At 33.3% G+C, this 18,738-nt stretch overlaps 1 protein-coding gene across 3 annotated transcripts in view; it reads left to right on the forward strand.

Moving 5' to 3' along the window:
• The window catches only part of LOC149787277 (uncharacterized), a 137,129-nt gene that overhangs the window by 73,907 nt on the left and 44,484 nt on the right, over positions 1-18,738 (forward strand). For all 3 annotated transcript variants that reach the window (XM_089977802.1, XM_089977801.1, XM_089977803.1), the window contains one exon: positions 12,037-12,106. In XM_089977802.1, the coding sequence (XP_089833928.1) occupies positions 12,037-12,106 (70 nt within the window). The remainder of the gene's footprint in view (positions 1-12,036; positions 12,107-18,738) is intronic.

The raw sequence follows: 18,738 nt of genomic DNA on the forward strand, positions 1-18,738 counted from the left end.
TACATCTTAGATACAGCATGACAGTGTGTACATCTTTGATAAAGCATGACAGTGTGTACATCCTAGATATATACAGCATGACCTTGTATACGTCTTAGATACAGCATGACAGTGTGTACATCTTAGATACAGCATGACAATTTTTACATCTTAGATACAGCATGACATTGTATACATCTTAGATACAGCATGACAATGTGTACATTGTAACAGGATTGAAACTGAATGGACTCTTTGGTTTGAGTGATGACACAACACAGTGTAAGTGAAGTTCATGAAATGAATATAAATGTTCACAACAATACATATGCTGGTAGACTCACAGACCCACCCACTACATATGATACAAGACTGCCATACTAAACATGTTATGAAAATACAGATTAATATATGAAATAAATAAAAATAGAAAAATAAGAAAATATGAATATGGTTCATATATCCACAATATATGTGATGAAAAGAATATGATTTTCACAGATTCATAAGATGCAAATGAATAAACATGAATGCAGTTCACAGAATTGTATGATGAAATTGTTTAAAATAAATTTGGTTCACGCATCCATATGATACCATAAAAAATTATTATGGTTTACACAACCATGTGATACAAAGGAAAATACATTTGGTTCACAAAACTATATGTCCTTGTAAATACTGCCCTTATCCAGGGTTTGGAATTCACTTTGTTATATCTTGGCCTACTCTAAAATCCAGAATACATGTTCAACAATCCCTGTGATGTAACAAATACACTGTCGCTTGAAATGGCTTTGCTGCCACATGACAGGTCATGGACATTCCGTTCTGGCTTTTCCAGCCCATTTTTCCATCCATCCATTCACCCAGCTAAAAATATACCAAGCTGGTCATAATAAATAAACTAAATGTGGAGAGGAAATCCATAAATACATGATACCACATTGTTTTATGTCAAAATAAAGCCCTTAGCGATCAGTTGTAACAGACCAACAATTTTCTAGTGTTTGATATTGAAGAATGACAAATATAGACAGTATATTAAAGGGAGACATTTAAAATAAACATAAATGTATATATGGTTACAAAATTGACTTGTGTATAATTGAACACTTACCCCTATGGCTGTAGAAAGTCATTAAGTGTATCAACACTCCTTGACAAGATCCAAGTGATCAAATATTGTGTGCTTATTTAGATACAATGTAAAAATGTAGTCAGAATATGATTTATTTTAGATACAGATTAAAAATGTAGTCAACACATAATTTATTTTAGATACAGTGTAAAAATGTAGTCAAAATATGATTTATTTTAGAGACAGTGTAAAAATGTAGCCAAACCATGATTTATTTTAGACACAGTGTACAAATGTGGGCAAATATTGTGTTTATTTAGATACAGTGTAAAATGTAGGCAAATATTGTGTGTTTATTTAGATACAGTGTAAAATGTAGGCAAATATTGTGTGTTTATTTAGATACAGTGTAAAATGTGGGCAGATATTGTGACTTTATCTTAGAGACAGTGTAAAATGTAGGCAAATATTGTGTGTTTATTTAGATACAGTGTAAAATGTAGGCAAATATTGTGACTTTATCTTAGACACAGTGTAAAATGTAGGCAAATTAAATAATGTGACTTTTATCTTAGATATGATTTATTTTAGATACAGTGTAAAAATGTATTCAAAACATGATTTTTTTATAGATACAATGTAAAAGTGTAGTCAAAACATGATTTATTTTAGATACAGTGTAAAAATGTAGTTAAAACATGATTTATTTTAGAGACAGTGTAAAAATGTAGTCAGAATATGATTTATTTTAGAGACAGTGTAAAAATGTAGCCAAACCATGATTTATTTTAGACACAGTATACAAATGTGGGCAAATATTGTGTTTATTTAGATACAGTTTAAAATGTAGGCAAATGTTGTGTGTTTATTTAGATACAGTGTAAAATGTAGGCAAATATTGTGTATTTATTTAGATACAGTGTAAAATGTAGGCAAATATTGTGTGTTTATTTAGATACAGTGTAAAATGTGGGCAGTTATTGTGACTTTATCTTAGATAGAGTGGAAAATGTAGACAAATATTGTGTGTTTATTTAGATACAGTGTAAAATATAGGCAAATATTGTGTGTTTATTTAGATACAGTGTAAAATATAGGCAAATATTGTGTGTTTATTTAGATACAGTGTAAAATGTAGGGAAATATTGTGACTTTATCTTAGACACAGTGTAAAATATAGGCAAATTTAAATAATGTGACTTTATCTTAGATATGATTTATTTTAGATACAGTGTAAAAATGTATTCAAAACATGATTTTTTTTATCGATACAATGTAAAAGTGTAGTCAAAACTTCATTTATTTTAGATACAGTGTAAAAATGTAGTTAAAACGTGATTTATTTTAGAGACAGTGTAAAAATATAGTCAGAATATGATTTATTTAAGAGACAGTGTAAAAATGTAGCCAAACCATGATTTATTTTAGACACAGTATAAAAATGTGGGCAAATATTGTGTTTATTTAGATACAGTGTAAAATGTAGGCAAATATTGTGTGTTTATTTAGATACAGTGTAAAATGTAGGCAAATATTGTGTATTTATTTAGATACAGTGTAAAATGTAGGCAAATATTGTGTGTTTATTTAGATACAGTGTAAAATGTGGGCAGATATTGTGACTTTATCTTAGATAGAGTGGAAAATGTAGACAAATATTGTGTGTTTATTTAGATACAGTGTAAAATATAGGCAAATATTGTGTGTTTATTTAGATACAGTGTAAAATATAGGCAAATATTGTGTGTTTATTTAGATACAGTGTAAAATGTAGGGAAATATTGTGACTTTATCTTAGACACAGTGTAAAATATAGGCAAATTTAAATAATGTGACTTTATCTTAGATATGATTTATTTTAGATACAGTGTAAAAATGTATTCAAAACATGATTTTTTTTATCGATACAATGTAAAAGTGTAGTCAAAACTTCATTTATTTTAGATACAGTGTAAAAATGTAGTTAAAACGTGATTTATTTTAGAGACAGTGTAAAAATATAGTCAGAATATGATTTATTTAAGAGACAGTGTAAAAATGTAGCCAAACCATGATTTATTTTAGACACAGTATAAAAATGTGGGCAAATATTGTGTTTATTTAGATACAGTGTAAAATGTAGGCAAATATTGTGTGTTTATTTAGATACAGTGTAAAATGTGGGCAGATATTGTGACTTTATCTTAGATACAGTGGAAAATGTAGACAAATGTTGTGTGTTTATTTAGATACAGTGTAAAATATAGGCAAATATTGTGTGTTTATTTAGATACAGTGTAAAATATAGGCAAATATTGTGTGTTTATTTAGATACAGTGTAAAATGTAGGGAAATATTGTGACTTTATCTTAGACACAGTGTAAAATATAGGCAAATTTAAATAATGTGACTTTATCTTAGATATGATTTATTTTAGATACAGTGTAAAAATGTATTCAAAACATGATTTTTTTTATCGATACAATGTAAAAGTGTAGTCAAAACTTCATTTATTTTAGATACAGTGTAAAAATGTAGTTAAAACGTGATTTATTTTAGAGACAGTGTAAAAATATAGTCAGAATATGATTTATTTAAGAGACAGTGTAAAAATGTAGCCAAACCATGATTTATTTTAGACACAGTATAAAAATGTGGGCAAATATTGTGTTTATTTAGATACAGTGTAAAATGTAGGCAAATATTGTGTGTTTATTTAGATACAGTGTAAAATGTGGGCAGATATTGTGACTTTATCTTAGATACAGTGGAAAATGTAGACAAATATTGTGTGTTTATTTAGATACAGTGTAAAATATAGGCAAATATTGTGTGTTTATTTAGGTACAGTGTAAAATATAGGCAAATATTGTGTGTTTATTTAGATACAGTGTAAAATGTAGGCAAATATTGTGACTTTATCTTAGACACAGTGTAAAATGTAGGCAAATTTAAATAATGTGACTTTATCTTAGATATGATTTATTTTAGATACAGTGTAAAAATGTATTCAAAACATGATTTTTTTATAGATACAATGTAAAAGTGTAGTCAAAACATCATTTATTTTAGATACAGTGTAAAAATCTAGTTAAAACATGATTTATTTTAGATACAGTGCAAAAAATGTAGTCAAATATGATTTAATTTAGATACAGTGTAAAAATGTAGTCAAAACATGATTCATCTTAGACAGTGTACAAATGTGGGCAAATATTGTGAGTTTATTCTAGATAGATACAAAATAAATTGTAGGCAAATATTGTGTTTATTTAGATACAGTTTAAAAATGTAGGCAAATATTGTGTGTTTATTTAGATACAGTATAAAAATGTAGGCAAATAGTGTGTGTTTATTTAGATAGAGTGTAAAATGTAGACAAATATTGTGAGTTTATCTTAGATACAGTGTAAAAATGTAGTCAAAACATGATTTATCTTAGACACCATGTACAGATGTGGGCAAATATTGTTTATTTAGATACAGTGTAAAAATGTAGGCAAATATTTGGTGTTTATTCTAGAGAGATACAGTATAAAATGTAGGAAAATATTGTGTGCCTATTTAGATACAGTGTAAAATGTAGGCAAATATTGTGTGCTTATGTAGATAGTGTAAAATATAGCCAAATATTGTGTGCCTATTTAGATACAGTGTAAAATTTAGGCAAATATTGTGTGCTTATTTAGATACAATATAAAATGTCGGCAATTATTGTGTGCTTATTTAGATATACACCACTCCCTCGATAACTCGTGCACATCGAGGTCCACAAACATCGACCGCACTATAAGTGAGGCGTGAGTTATTGAGGTACCTATAAAATAAGCCCAACACCAATAAAGTGATCGACAACATAAAGGAAAAATAAGGGGGAGGGGGTAGGCAGATTATAGTGTTGAATACTCACTTTATAATCGTGCTTAGATTAACTGTGAATAAATATCTCTTCATAATGGTGTACTTTGTTTATTATTTCAACATTAATTTCAGGATAAATTACAGTATATTGAGGTGATCATCGAAAACATTATTCCACGTGGTTTCCGTTTGCTTAACATGTGTACCACTTCACACATTGTGTACTACATCACTAATTTTTATGTTGAATTGGATACATTCTAGTTTTATTGTTTGATCCAAATTAGACATTTATTTATATACAAAAGATCGACTCTTTTTGAGAAACAGTGTCAATCAAACGATAGATAGAGAGATAGATTTGAATGCGATAAAAGTAAAATGGAAAACAAAAAACAAGGGTTAATCAGTACTAACATATTTAATGGGTCTACAAATTTAAAACAACATAAATTAGAACAAGTTAATACTTGCCGTTTGTGCCACACTTGACAAATATCAAATCACTTTTTAAAAAAATCAGTTAATTTTTTGTTTGTTTTACTCCTTGGTTTCTCTGCCGCCGAGCAAACTCCATCAGATTTCTCAACTGCATGAGCTTTACGTAGTCAACATTTTGGGTCTCCAGCCACCTTATGGCAATATCAAAAGATTTGATTGCTTCCTGTGCAGAGGGGGGAGGTGGTGCAACATATGCGTCTGCATCACTTTCAACACTTGTGGTACTCCAGTTAGAATCGTCTTCTGCTGCAAATTTGTTCGTTATAGAATTAATTATTGTTTCATCTGACGTATTCAGCTGTGGGGCAATCATTGTCAGCACAAATCCACTCCTCCATATCATCAAGAGAAACACCCATCTCAGGACCATGAGTCTGTATGAATTTCTCCCAAACAGCCTCGGCATTAATGACATCAGTTTCACCGAAACCTTCGAAGTCACTATCATTGTCGCTGTCTCTGTTACTGTTTTGCTTTACATCAAAGGCAGCTCCAAGACCCTTAATCCAGCACCCCAGGTCTCTTGTAATCGATTTTTTAATGCAACAAACACTTCCCCAAGTTATTGATCAAAACAAAGCCGGCGTGTAATTAGGTTCTCACAGAAGTACTCACGGGTTTCGATGTGACGGTCGATTGACTCTTTTCATGTTTTCAATGAACAGAATATGTTGCAGTTATAATGTTTACACTGAAATGGAATTAAAGGATTAGAACATGACTTTCACACAGGAAGATGTTTAATTGGTGTTTATTTCATTCTCTGTTGCCACCTGTTAGCATTTACCAGAAGTTTTCATTGATCGCTATTTCACCAGACTGTTTATTTACAGTATACTGACAACTATTTATCATAAAAACTTACATAATATATGATATCTTTAAATAGAGGTCTCGCTAGGATTTTAAAACTGGGTCTTTCTGCCTCTGAATTCAGTCACTAAATATCAGTACATTTTCTCACCCGGCTGCCAGTCAAAGCATTTGAACTAGCCGCCTAGCTATTGCATCATGTTCTTTTTTTATATTTTCTTATAAAATGGCAACATACATATGTATGTACATCAAGGAGTCTTTCAGTCACTGAATTCTATCATTGTAAATATCAGCACAGTTAACTGATCAACACATTTTCCCACAAAGCAGGTGGCTGAAACAGGACTGGTAAATCTTTGAATTTTCCCACGCACCTATTACATGCATACGGAGGACTCCCGCCTCAGTGATTTTCTGTGTCCCAGATAAAAAATTGGCATCCAAATACGCGTAATTAAGCGTTTTCGAGATCTCTGAAATTAATTCTTATTTAGAACTTGCAAATTTCAAAATATGGATTTTATTTTTACGGGCATTAATCACCATTTTCGATGATAAAATGAGCGATGTATCAAGGTTTAATTTACCAATTCTTATCATAATTTTATTCACGTTCAGCATATTTTAAAGATATTTTATATACATTTTCTCTGGAAAAAATCGGGAGCCAAGATGGACACCATGTTATAAGCGGGATTGCGAGTTATCCGGGCGCGAGTTATCGAGGGAGTGGTGTAGTGTAAAAATGTAGGCAAATAGTATGTGTTTATTTAGATATAGCGTAAAAATGTAGGCAGACATTGTGTGTTTATTTAGATATAGTGTAAAAATGTAGGCAAATATTGTGTGTTTATTCTAGATCAATACAGCATAAAATGTTGGCAAATATTGTGAGTTTATCTTAGATATATTGTATAAAAGTAGGCAAATAATGTATGTTTATTCTAGATCGATACAACATAAAATGTTGGCAAATATTTTGAGTTTATCTTAGATATATTGTATAAATGTAGGCAAATATTGTATGTTTATTCTAGATCGATACAACATAAAATGTTGGCAAATATTTTGAGTTTCTCTTAGATAAATACTTTGTATAGCTGTAAGCAAATATTGTGAGTTTATCTTAGATACAGTGTATAAATATAGGCAAATATTGAGTAGAAAAATAGTATACATACAAGATCCTATATTGTCATATAAATATTTTCCATGAACAATTTTCATTTACTTATTAATCTATACATCACTAGAAATTATATTTCCTTCTGCATTTACAATATACATGTATTTTCATGGCAGTTTTTCCATGATAAAGCAGTAAATAGATGCTTCCTGATAAGGTCACTAGCAGGTGATATTCTGCTTATTTTACCTGGACAATGGGCAAGCTGGCAGTTTCTCCTATATGCGATCACCAAAATTATCATTTTAACAAGGCACACTGAAGCAAAGTCAACTTATAAATCACAAAATAGATACTAACAGAAAGCTTGATTTACATTCTGTTTATGCTTGTAATTTTCTTAAATTGTCATGAGATTCATTGAATTTATTTTAACTTAAAACACCATATAAAGTCATCAGTAAATCTGCCCACTGACCACAAATTTGGTGGCTGATGATGTCATTTGGGAACTATATGCACATGATCTGACACAATTTGTCTGATTATATTCAGTCTGTGAAATGTGCAAATATTTATAAGCCTAGTTATGAAAATGATTGAAGTATTCAGCATGTTTCATGAATTTCATCTGAAATTAATATGAATGCACATTCTGTGGAGTGTGAAATATGGGTCACAGTGACCTACATTTGTGATGAAGGTGTAGTAAAATTATATTTGTCATATGAGAAAGAAGTATTTTTCATTGCCATATAATTAGCTGCTTCCAGTCAAATTTTGTACTACTCATATTTTCCAAATGAAACAGATTTCTGACAAAACTAAAAGATAAATGCCACTGTGATATTTAAGTTCTTGCATCTTCATTTGGGATAGAATTTCAGAGAATTGCTTTTAGCTAAGCACATTTCAAATAAAAAAAATTTAAAATAGTATTTTGGATAAATGGAATTAGATCAGTCTATAGAGACATTGACTATTCTTTTCAGTTTTACACAGTGATGCTTATAAATATTTTCTTAATTCTCTAACAGTTTTTGAGCATGTAACAATTATACAAGAAACTTCTACTGGAAAAAATGAGATAATATTTGTTCATTTATAGCATTAAAAATTTGTATTATATATATATATATAAATGGAAAAAAAGAGAGATAGAGGTCAACCAGAATAATCTGTCAGTATGACCTTCCAGTAGAATCCTCATGGGGTACTGGTCCCCCATAGAAATAGGTTTGGCAGTTTATGTGTCATGGCAGAATTCCCATAAACCATGCATAATGCATGTACAATGCTATACCTCTCTGCCAGGCTGTAATTATTCCAGTCAAAGGTCACAATGGACAGGTCATTTAGATCTGTCCAAAATACTACATTTATATAATACATGAAACAAACGAACAAAATTGACAATTGAAATACTAGTTACTGCAAAAACTTGCATTCTACCCAATTAATAGTTTACCTTTTTCATTATTTTAATCTTCTTTGCTGTTATCATTCTATGTATTTAAATTATTCTGTAAACAAAAGCTTGTAGTTACACAAAAAAGTAAACACTTATAAGTCAAGTAGTTATACAAACAAACAAACACTACAAATCAAGCTGCTAAACTGTTATATTCAGTCAATCTTCAGTTTTAGAGTATTCCATTTGATTGCTCATCTGTATTCCCTTCAACGCTTTCAGAATTTTGTGTCTTCTCCAGCTGCGTGTTTTTTCCCTCAAGTAATGCACATAATCAGGTCTTCACTCTGTAGCCATGTTGATGGATAGTGCACATTATCGGATCTTCACTCTGTAGCCATGTTGATGGATAGTGCGTATTATCAGGTCTTCACTCTGTAGCCATGTTGATGGATAGTGCACATGAGCAGGTCTTCACTCTGTAGCCATGTTGATGGATAGTGCACATGAGCAGGTCTTTACTCTGTAGCCATGTTGATGGATAGTGCACATGAGCAGGTCTTCACTCTGTAGCCATGTTGATGGATAGTGCACATGAGCAGGTCTTCACTCTGTAGCCATGTTGATGGATAGTGCACATGAGCAGGTCTTCACTCTGTAGCCATGTTGATGGATAGTGCACATTATCAGGTCTTCACTCTGTAGCCATGTTGATGGATAGTGCACATTATCGGGTCTTCACTTTGTAGCCATGTTGATGGATAGTGCACATTATCAGGTCTTCACTCTGTAGCCATGTTGATGGATAGTGCACATTATCAGGTCTTCACTCTGTAGCCATGTTGATGGATAGTGCACATTATCAGGTCTTCACTTGGTAGCCATGTTGATAGATAGTGCACATCATCAGGTCTTCACTTGGTAGCCATGTTGATGGATAGTGCACATTATCAGGTCTTCACTCTGTAGCCATGTTGATGGATAGTGCACATCATCAGGTGTTCACTCTGTAACCATGTTGATGGATAGTGCACATTATCAGGTCTTCACTTGGTAGCCATGTTGATGGATAGTGCACATTATCAGGTCTTCACTCTGTAGCCATGTTGATAGATAGTGCACATCATCAGGTCTTCACTTGGTAGCCATGTTGATGGATAGTGCACATTATCAGGTCTTCACTCTGTAGCCATGTTGATGGATAGTGCACATCATCAGGTGTTCACTCTGTAACCATGTTGATGGATAGTGCACATTATCAGGTCTTCACTTGGTAGCCATGTTGATGGATAGTGCACATTATCAGGTCTTCACTTGGTAGCCATGTTGATGGATAGTGCACATTATCAGGTCTTCACTCTGTAGCCATGTTGATGGATAGTGCACATTATCAGGTCTTCACTCGGTAGCCATGTTGATGGATAGTGCACATCATCAGGTCTTCACTCTGTAGCCATGTTGATGGATAGTGCACATTATCGGGTCTTCAGTCTGTAGCCATGTTGATGGATAGTGCACATCATCAGGTGTTCACTCTGTAGCCATGTTGATGGATAGTGCACATTATCGGGTCTTCACTCTGTAGCCATGTTGATGGATAGTGCACATTATCGGGTCTTCACTCTGTAGCCATGTTGATGGATAGTGCACATGAGCAGGTCTTCACTCTGTAGCCATGTTGATGGATAGTGCACATTATCAGGTCTTCACTCTGTAGCCATGTTGATGGATAGTGCACATTATCAGGTCTTCACTCTGTAGCCATGTTGATGGATAGTGCACATGAGCAGGTCTTCACTCTGTAGCCATGTTGATGGATAGTGCACATTATCAGGTCTTCACTCGGTAGCCATGTTGATGGATAGTGCACATTATCAGGTCTTCACTCGGTAGCCACGTTGATGGATAGTGCACATTATCAGGTCTTCACTCGGTAGCCATGTTGATGGATAGTGCACATTATCAGGTCTTCGCTCTGTAGCCATGTTGATGGATAGTGCACATGAGCAGGTCTTCACTCTGTAACCATGTTGATGGATAGTGCACATCATCAGGTCTTCACTCGGTAGCCATGTTGATGGATAGTGCACATCATCAGGTCTTCGCTCTGTAGCCATGTTGATGGATAGTGCACATGAGCAGGTCTTCACTCTGTAGCCATGTTGATGGATAGTGCACATGAGCAGGTCTTCACTCTGTAGCCATGTTGATGGATAGTGCACATCATCAGGTCTTCACTCGGTAGCCATGTTGATGGATAGTGCACATCATCAGGTCTTCACTCTGTAGCCATGTTGATGGATAGTGCACATCATCAGGTCTTCACTCTGTAGCCATGTTGATGGATAGTACACATTATCAGGTCTTCGCTCTGTAGCCATGTTGATGGATAGTGTACATGAGCAGGTCTTCACTCTGTAGCCATGTTGATAGATAGTGCACATGAGCAGGTCTTCACTTGGTAGCCATGTTGATGGATAGTGCACATCATCAGGTCTTCACTTGGTAGCCATGTTGATGGATAGTGCACATCATCAGGTCTTCACTCGGTAGCCATATTGATGGGTAGTGCACATGATCAGGTCTTCACTCTGTAGCCATGTTGATGGATAGTGCACATCATCAGGTCTTCACTCTGTAGTCATGTTGATGGATAGTGCACATCATCAGGTCTTCACTCTGTAGCCATGTTGATGGATAGTGCACATCATCGGGTCTTCACTCTGTAGCCATGTTGATGGATAGTGCACATTATCAGGTCTTCACTCGGTAGCCATGTTGATGGATAGTGCACATTATCAGGTCTTCACTCGGTAGCCATGTTGATGGATAGTGCACATTATCAGGTCTTCACTCGGTAGCCATGTTGATGGATAGTGCACATTATCAGGTCTTCACTCGGTAGCCATGTTAATGGAATGTGAAAATGTTTATTATGAAACAAACAAGAGTATGGAACAAACATATACTTATGACCTGCTGAAAGTTTTTTGGAATTTTGATTCACTTCTTTCTTTTAAAAAGTCAGTTTTAGCTTTTCTATAGTATTAAAAACTCATAACTTTTATTAGTGATAAAATTATACCTTTGAAAATTTCCTTTTTGAGGTAACAACCTCTTGTACCACTTTTAAAAAAAGCCAGTCAGTTTTTATTACAAGTTCTAAAGCGTCTAAGAATGTATTAATCAATGTTTGGGTATAACACATTTTATTTGTCCTTGTTATTAGATTTTCAAATCATATTTTATATTTTCTTTGAGAACTTTCTTTTATTTTTCTAGCTAAAAAAGGAAGATCCCTTTTCAGAGGACATGCTTAAAGATAAACTACAGGGCACCATCAAGCCTGAAGGTGGGTAAAACAGTAATTCTTCCGGCCAGTGTTTGATCATGTCAAACCTCAAGATAGGTAAAACAGTCATTCTGTTAGCCAATTTTGATCATGTCATGCCTGAAGATAGGTAAAACAGTCATTTGCAACACGTGTTTGATCATGGTATATAAAACATTAAAAATACCTAAAGGTAAATAAAATTGTCATTCTTCCAGCCAATGTTTGATCATGTCCTGGTAAAACAGTCATTTTTTCCAGCCAATCTTTGACCATGTCAAGCTTCAAGGTAGGTAAAATAGTCATTCTTCCAGCCAATGGGTGATCATGTCCTGGTAAAATAGTCATTTTTTCCAGCCAATCTTTAACCATGTCAGGCTTCAAGGTAGGTAAAATAGTCATTCTTCCAGTCAGTGGGTGATCATGTCCTGGTAAAATAGTCATTCTTCCAGCCAATAGGTGATCATGTCCTGGTAAAATAGTCATTCTTCCAGCCAATGGGTGATCATGTCCTGGTAAAATAGTCATTCTTCCAGCCAATGGGTGATCATGTCCTGGTAAAATAGTCATTCTTCCAGCCAATGGGTGATCATGTCCTGGTAAAATAGTCATTCTTCCAGCCAATGGGTGATCATGTCCTGGTAAAATAGTCATTCTTCCAGCCAATGGGTGATCATGTCCTGGTAAAATAGTCATTCTTCCAGCCAATGGGTGATCATGTACTGGTAAAATAGTCATTCTTCCAGCCAATGGGTGATCATGTCCAGGTAAAATTGTCATTCTTCCAGCCAATGGGTGATCATGTCAACATCATCTCCTACTTTTAAGAAATTTTGGAAAGTTTCTGTCTAATAACAGTAAACCTTTTCCAATAATAAACCATACTACCACTTTAAAAAAAAATTGAATAACAGGCAAGTCCCTGGGGCTTATGAAATGAAAAATGTTATAATACAGTAAAAACTGTTTGAGACAAACTCTAAAGACCACTGAAATCTTTTTTATATTAGAATTTCTTTTAAAAGTTTTATAAAAGACTTATTTTAAAAACAGCTGAAAAATCAAATTATTCTTACATTCAGACTGAAATTAATGCTTAATTAAATTTGAATGCTTTTAAAATCCAAGTTTATCATCCATAGTTTCCACAGTTAAATGTAAATTTCTATATTGGGATAAATAGCCTGGTGTCCACAACCTGAAATGTTTGGTTGATCTGAATTATAAGGTCATCTAAGTTTATTCTTGTTATTACAGTTGTCCCTGACTGTCAGGTCCCTTAGTATACTGCTGTAGTGTTTATTATTACAGTTGTCCCTCACTGTGAAGCCCCTTAGTATACTGCTGTACTTGTTATTACAGTTGTCCCTGACTGTCAAGTCCCTTAGTCTACAACTGTAGTGTTTGCTATGACAGTTGTCCCTCACTGTGAAGCCCCTTGGTATACTGCTGTAGTTCTTGTTATTACAGTTGTCCCTTGGTATATTACTCTAGTGCTTATAAGGTAGGTATTACCATGGATCCAGTTCAGTTCCATTTTTGTTTATAAATGCTACTGAATTAATTTCAATTTAATTTAGTTTTGTACTAATGAAATTCATGATAAAGTGATCCTTGTTATATGCTCTGTTTTTTAGTTTAAAGCACTGTTATAACACAGCCTTGTTAGACTATCATGAGTTTAATACACTGTTATAACACAGCCTTGTTAGACTATCATGAGTTTAATACACTGTTATAACACAGCCTTGTTAGACTATCATGAGTTTAATACACTGTTATAACACAGCCTTGTTAGACTATCATGAGTTTAATACACTGTTATAACATAGCCTTGTTAGACTATCATGAGTTTAATACACTGTTACAATACAGCCCTGTTAGACCATCCTGAGTTCATAGCATTGTCATAACATAGTCCAGTTAGACCATCCTGAGTTTAATGCACTGTTATACCACAGCCCAGTTAGACCATCCCTCACAATAAGTTACCTCACTTATAATGCTGCCATCAACAATGCTCTTAAGACAGACCACTTTGTGACTTAATTAAAACCTTCTTACAAGATTTATGTTTTTATCAGTTGTTAGGCAGCAGGATCTGTGACTGTAACGCATTGCATAGAATGAAGTCTTAAGAACTGATATTGTAGATCCAGTAATATATGTTGGTTTTTAAATCAGATTTTTTAATCGGTGTTTGATTCATATTTTTTAATATATTTTTTATTCAAAATTTTTAAATAGGATTTTGATTTAGACTTTTTTTTATAGGTGTTTGATTCATATTTTTATAGGCTTTTTCAAATTTTTAAAATAGGTTTTTGATTCATATTTTTTTAGGTTTTTGATTTTTATATTAGTAAATAGATTTTTGGATCATTTTAAAAAATGTATTCTGAATTTTAAATAGGTTTTTTATTCATATTTTTATAGGCTTTTGAATCAGACTGTTTTTGTGGGTTTTTCATTGAGTCTTTATTTTATTTAAAGTTTTTTTGTATTCATATTATTTATAGGTTTTTGAATCAGGCCTTTTTTGTAGGTTTTTGATTCAGGTTTTATTGAGGGTGGCACAGTCTGAATGACTGATATTGCTAATGACATTAGTTATAAAAGTAACTGAATGTTTCAGGGTCTTAATTCATACATATATTCATGCTATATTACTCTTGAAAATTGAAAGATAATACATTTTTTCCTTCAAATGTTCTTGAAGCGATTTTGACTCTAAAACTCCAGATACGATGATCATTTACCTATATATTTAGTGGAGTCAAATTGCTTAGATTAAGTCAGGAATTTAATTGCAGACCACCATTATTTGAACTTTATTATAGGTGTGAAGACCAGACTGACAAAATTCAAATGACATAACCTTGGGGTAGTATGCCACTGAATAAAACTGAGACTACAGGAACTTGAAAATCACATGTCAGAGATTTTGTCCACTTTATCAGAATTAATGTAAACCCAGTTTAGTTTACTGGACAAGGAAACCAATTATAAAAGTCCTGCATACATATTTAAGCACTTTAAATCACTCAAATGAATCCACTTATATGAGAATAGGAATTGATCTGCATGACTGCTTTGTCTTCCTTTATATGCTGTCCAATTGTGTGTGTATGTATGTATGTATGTATGTATGTATGTATGTATGTATGTATGTATGTATGTATGTAGCTTGCAATCACATGTTGGCAGGATGCAATGCTGATGATTACTGATTTTACAGTTACCAAAGTGATTACTTAATTCCACTAACTGTCTCAAGATGAAAGGTTGTTGATCATTACCTCTAACAAACGTTGTTTAGAGAAGTACTTCATCACATGTTGTGGTGAATGTCATCTGGTTTTCTTGCTTCCTGTTGACAAAACCTTCTGTTAATCTACATGATGATTAGGGTAATCCAAGCAGTTCCACAGCTGGATGGTGTACTACTCAATCACCATACATGTATTTTAAGTTCAAGTAAAACCTTCCATGTATTTTTAAGTTAGATGGTGTACTACTCAGTTACCATATTTTAAGTTCAAGTAAAACCTTCCTTGTTTTTTGTAAGTTAGATGGTGTACTACTCAATCACCATATTTTAAGTTCAAGTAAAACCTTCCATGTTTTTTGTAAGTTAGATGGTATACTACTCAATCACCATATTTTAAGTTCAAGTAAAACCTTCCATGTATTTTGTAAGTTAGATGGTGTACTACTCAATCACCATATTTTAAGTTCAAGTAAAACCTTCTTGTTTTTTGTAAATTTAATGGTGTATTAGTCAATCACTATTTTTTAAGTTCAAGTAAAACCTTGTTTTTTTGTAAGTTAGATGGTGTACTAGTCAAATCAGCATTTTTTAAGTTCAAGTAAAACATTCCTTATTTTTTGTGTGCAATTTAAAATTATTACAAATTCTGAAAAATATGCTGTCCAGAAATTATTTAATTGTATCAGTCAATATTTATCGTTCTCTTTCCCCAACATTTCAGATCTATAATGCTAAAATTCCCCCACATAAAAAATCTATAACATGAAAATTCCCCCACATTTCAAATCTGTAATACAAAAATGTCCCTTCATTTAAAACCTATTATATGAAAATTCCCCCACATTTCAAATCTGTAATACAAAAATTCCCCCACATTTCAAATCAGTAATGCTAAAATTCACCTACATTTCAAATCTGTAATGCTACAATTCACCTACATTTCAAATCTGTAATACGAAAATTCCCCCACATTTCAAATCAGTAATGCTAAAATTCACCTACATTTCAAAACTGTAATACGAAAATTCCCCCACATTTCAAATCAGTAATGCTAAAATTCACCTACATTTCAAATCTGTAATGCTACAATTCCACTTCATTTCAAATCTGTAATGCTAAAATTCCCATACATTTCAAATCTATAATGCTAACATTCCCCTACATTTCAAATCTGTAATGCTAAATTTCTCAGTGTGATCTGTATGTCACTATCCATAGATCCACACAGCTCAAATCTTTATTTCACTTTTAAAACTTACACCATATATTGTAACTGAATATGAAATATTATCACTACTTATTTTGTCATGTTTGTAATTTAAAATTGAATTAGATTTAGCACATAGAACTGTATCCATAGGTGTCATACGTAGTACTGTATCCATGTGTGTCATACATAGTACTATGTCCATGTGTGTCATACAAAGTACTATGTCCATGGGTGTCATACATAGTACTCTATCCATGGGTGTCATACATAGTACTATATCCATGTGTGTCATATATAGTACTGTATCATGTGTGTCATACATAGTAGTACTGTATCCATTTGTGTCATACATAGTACACTATCCATGGGTGTCATACATAGTACTCTATCCATGGGTGTCATACATAGTACTCTGTCCATGTGTGTCATACATAGTACTATATCTATGGGTGTCATACATAGTACTATGTCCATGGGTGTCATACATAGTACTCTATCCATGTGTGTCATACATTGTACTGTATCTATGGGTGTCATACATAGTACTATATCTATGGGTGTCATACATAGTACTGTATCCATGTGTGTCATACATAGTACTATATCCATGAGTGTCATACATAGTACTATATCCATGAGTGTCATACATAGTACTGTATCCATGTGTGTCATTCATAGTAATATATTCATGTGTGTCATACATAGTACTGTATCCATGTGTGTCATACATAGTAATATATTCATGTGTGTCATACATAGTACTCTATCCATGTGTGTCATACATAGTACTGTATCCATGAGTGTCATACATATTATTGTATCCATGGGTGTCATACATAGTACTGTATCCATGGGTGTCATACATAGTACTGTATCCATGTGTGTCATAATAGTCATACATAGTACTGTATCCATGTGTGTCATTCATAGTAATATATTCATGTGTGTCATACATAGTACTGTATCCATGTGTGTCATACATAGTAATATATTCATGTGTGTCATACATAGTACTCTATCCATGTGTGTCATACATAGTACTGTATCCATGAGTGTCATACATAGTACTGTATCCATGTGTGTCATACATAGTACTGTATCCATGGGTGTCATACATAGTACTATATCCATGGTGTCATATATAGTACTGTATCCGTGTGTGTCATACATAGTATTGTATCCATGGGTGTCATACATAGTACTGTATCCATGTGTGTCATACATCATAGTACTGTATCTATGGCTGTCATACATAGTACTGTATCCATGTGTTTTGTACATAGTACTGTATCCATGAATGTCATTTGTAGTACTGTGTCCATATGTGTCATACAGTTCATTTACTGTGTGGCATTTAATTTAGAATGTACGGGACAAAGAATTTTGTGTGGAACACTGTTTTAGCAGTTCCCATCAAGAAGGTTTAACATGTGCAACTAGTGATTTAAAAATGGAGAAGAAAGTGAGATTAAATACATCTCCAATTAGTGAAGTATAAGAATGTATGTTTTACATTAATTTCAGCTGTTTCATGAAGAAAAGGTAGACACATTTACACTTGTATTTCAAAGCAGCAAAAACACAGTCTCAGAACCAAATTAATGAGTAGAAATCCTTCTACTTACTTGATTTGATCTCATTGGAACAGGTCTTTTAAACTCTGCAAAACCCTAACAGAGTCTCAGAACCAAATCAATTGAATAAATGTCCTTGAACTACATACTTTATTTGATCTCAGTGGAACAGGTTTATGTGTGTGTGTGTGCATGTGTGTGTGTGTGTGTGTGTGTGTGTGTGATTTCGATTTTAACATAGCTTAAACAATTTTTTAGTCATAGCACTACGATGTCTGCAGTGTGACAGTTTATAGTGATGTCTAGCACTAGTGCATCATGCCACAGACATATAGCACAATGTCCCACCCAGTCACATTATCCTGACACCAGGCTGACCAGTCCTAACACTAACCTCTTAATGCTGAGTGCCTAGAGAGGCAGCTGTTAGTACCATTTTTATAAGTATTTGGTATGACTCAGCCAGGGTTCAACCCTGCAACCTCCCACATCTGAGTCAGATGCCCTAACCACTTAGCCACTGCAGCAGTCTGGAACAGGATTGTAAAATTCGACAAAACTGTGAACAGTCTGATAACCAGATCAATAGAGTAGAGAT

The sequence above is a fragment of the Sinohyriopsis cumingii genome, chromosome 12, assembly GCF_028554795.1.
Source record: "Sinohyriopsis cumingii isolate HCF-2022 chromosome 12, ASM2855479v2, whole genome shotgun sequence".
NCBI classification, from domain to species: Eukaryota; Metazoa; Mollusca; class Bivalvia; order Unionida; family Unionidae; genus Sinohyriopsis; species Sinohyriopsis cumingii.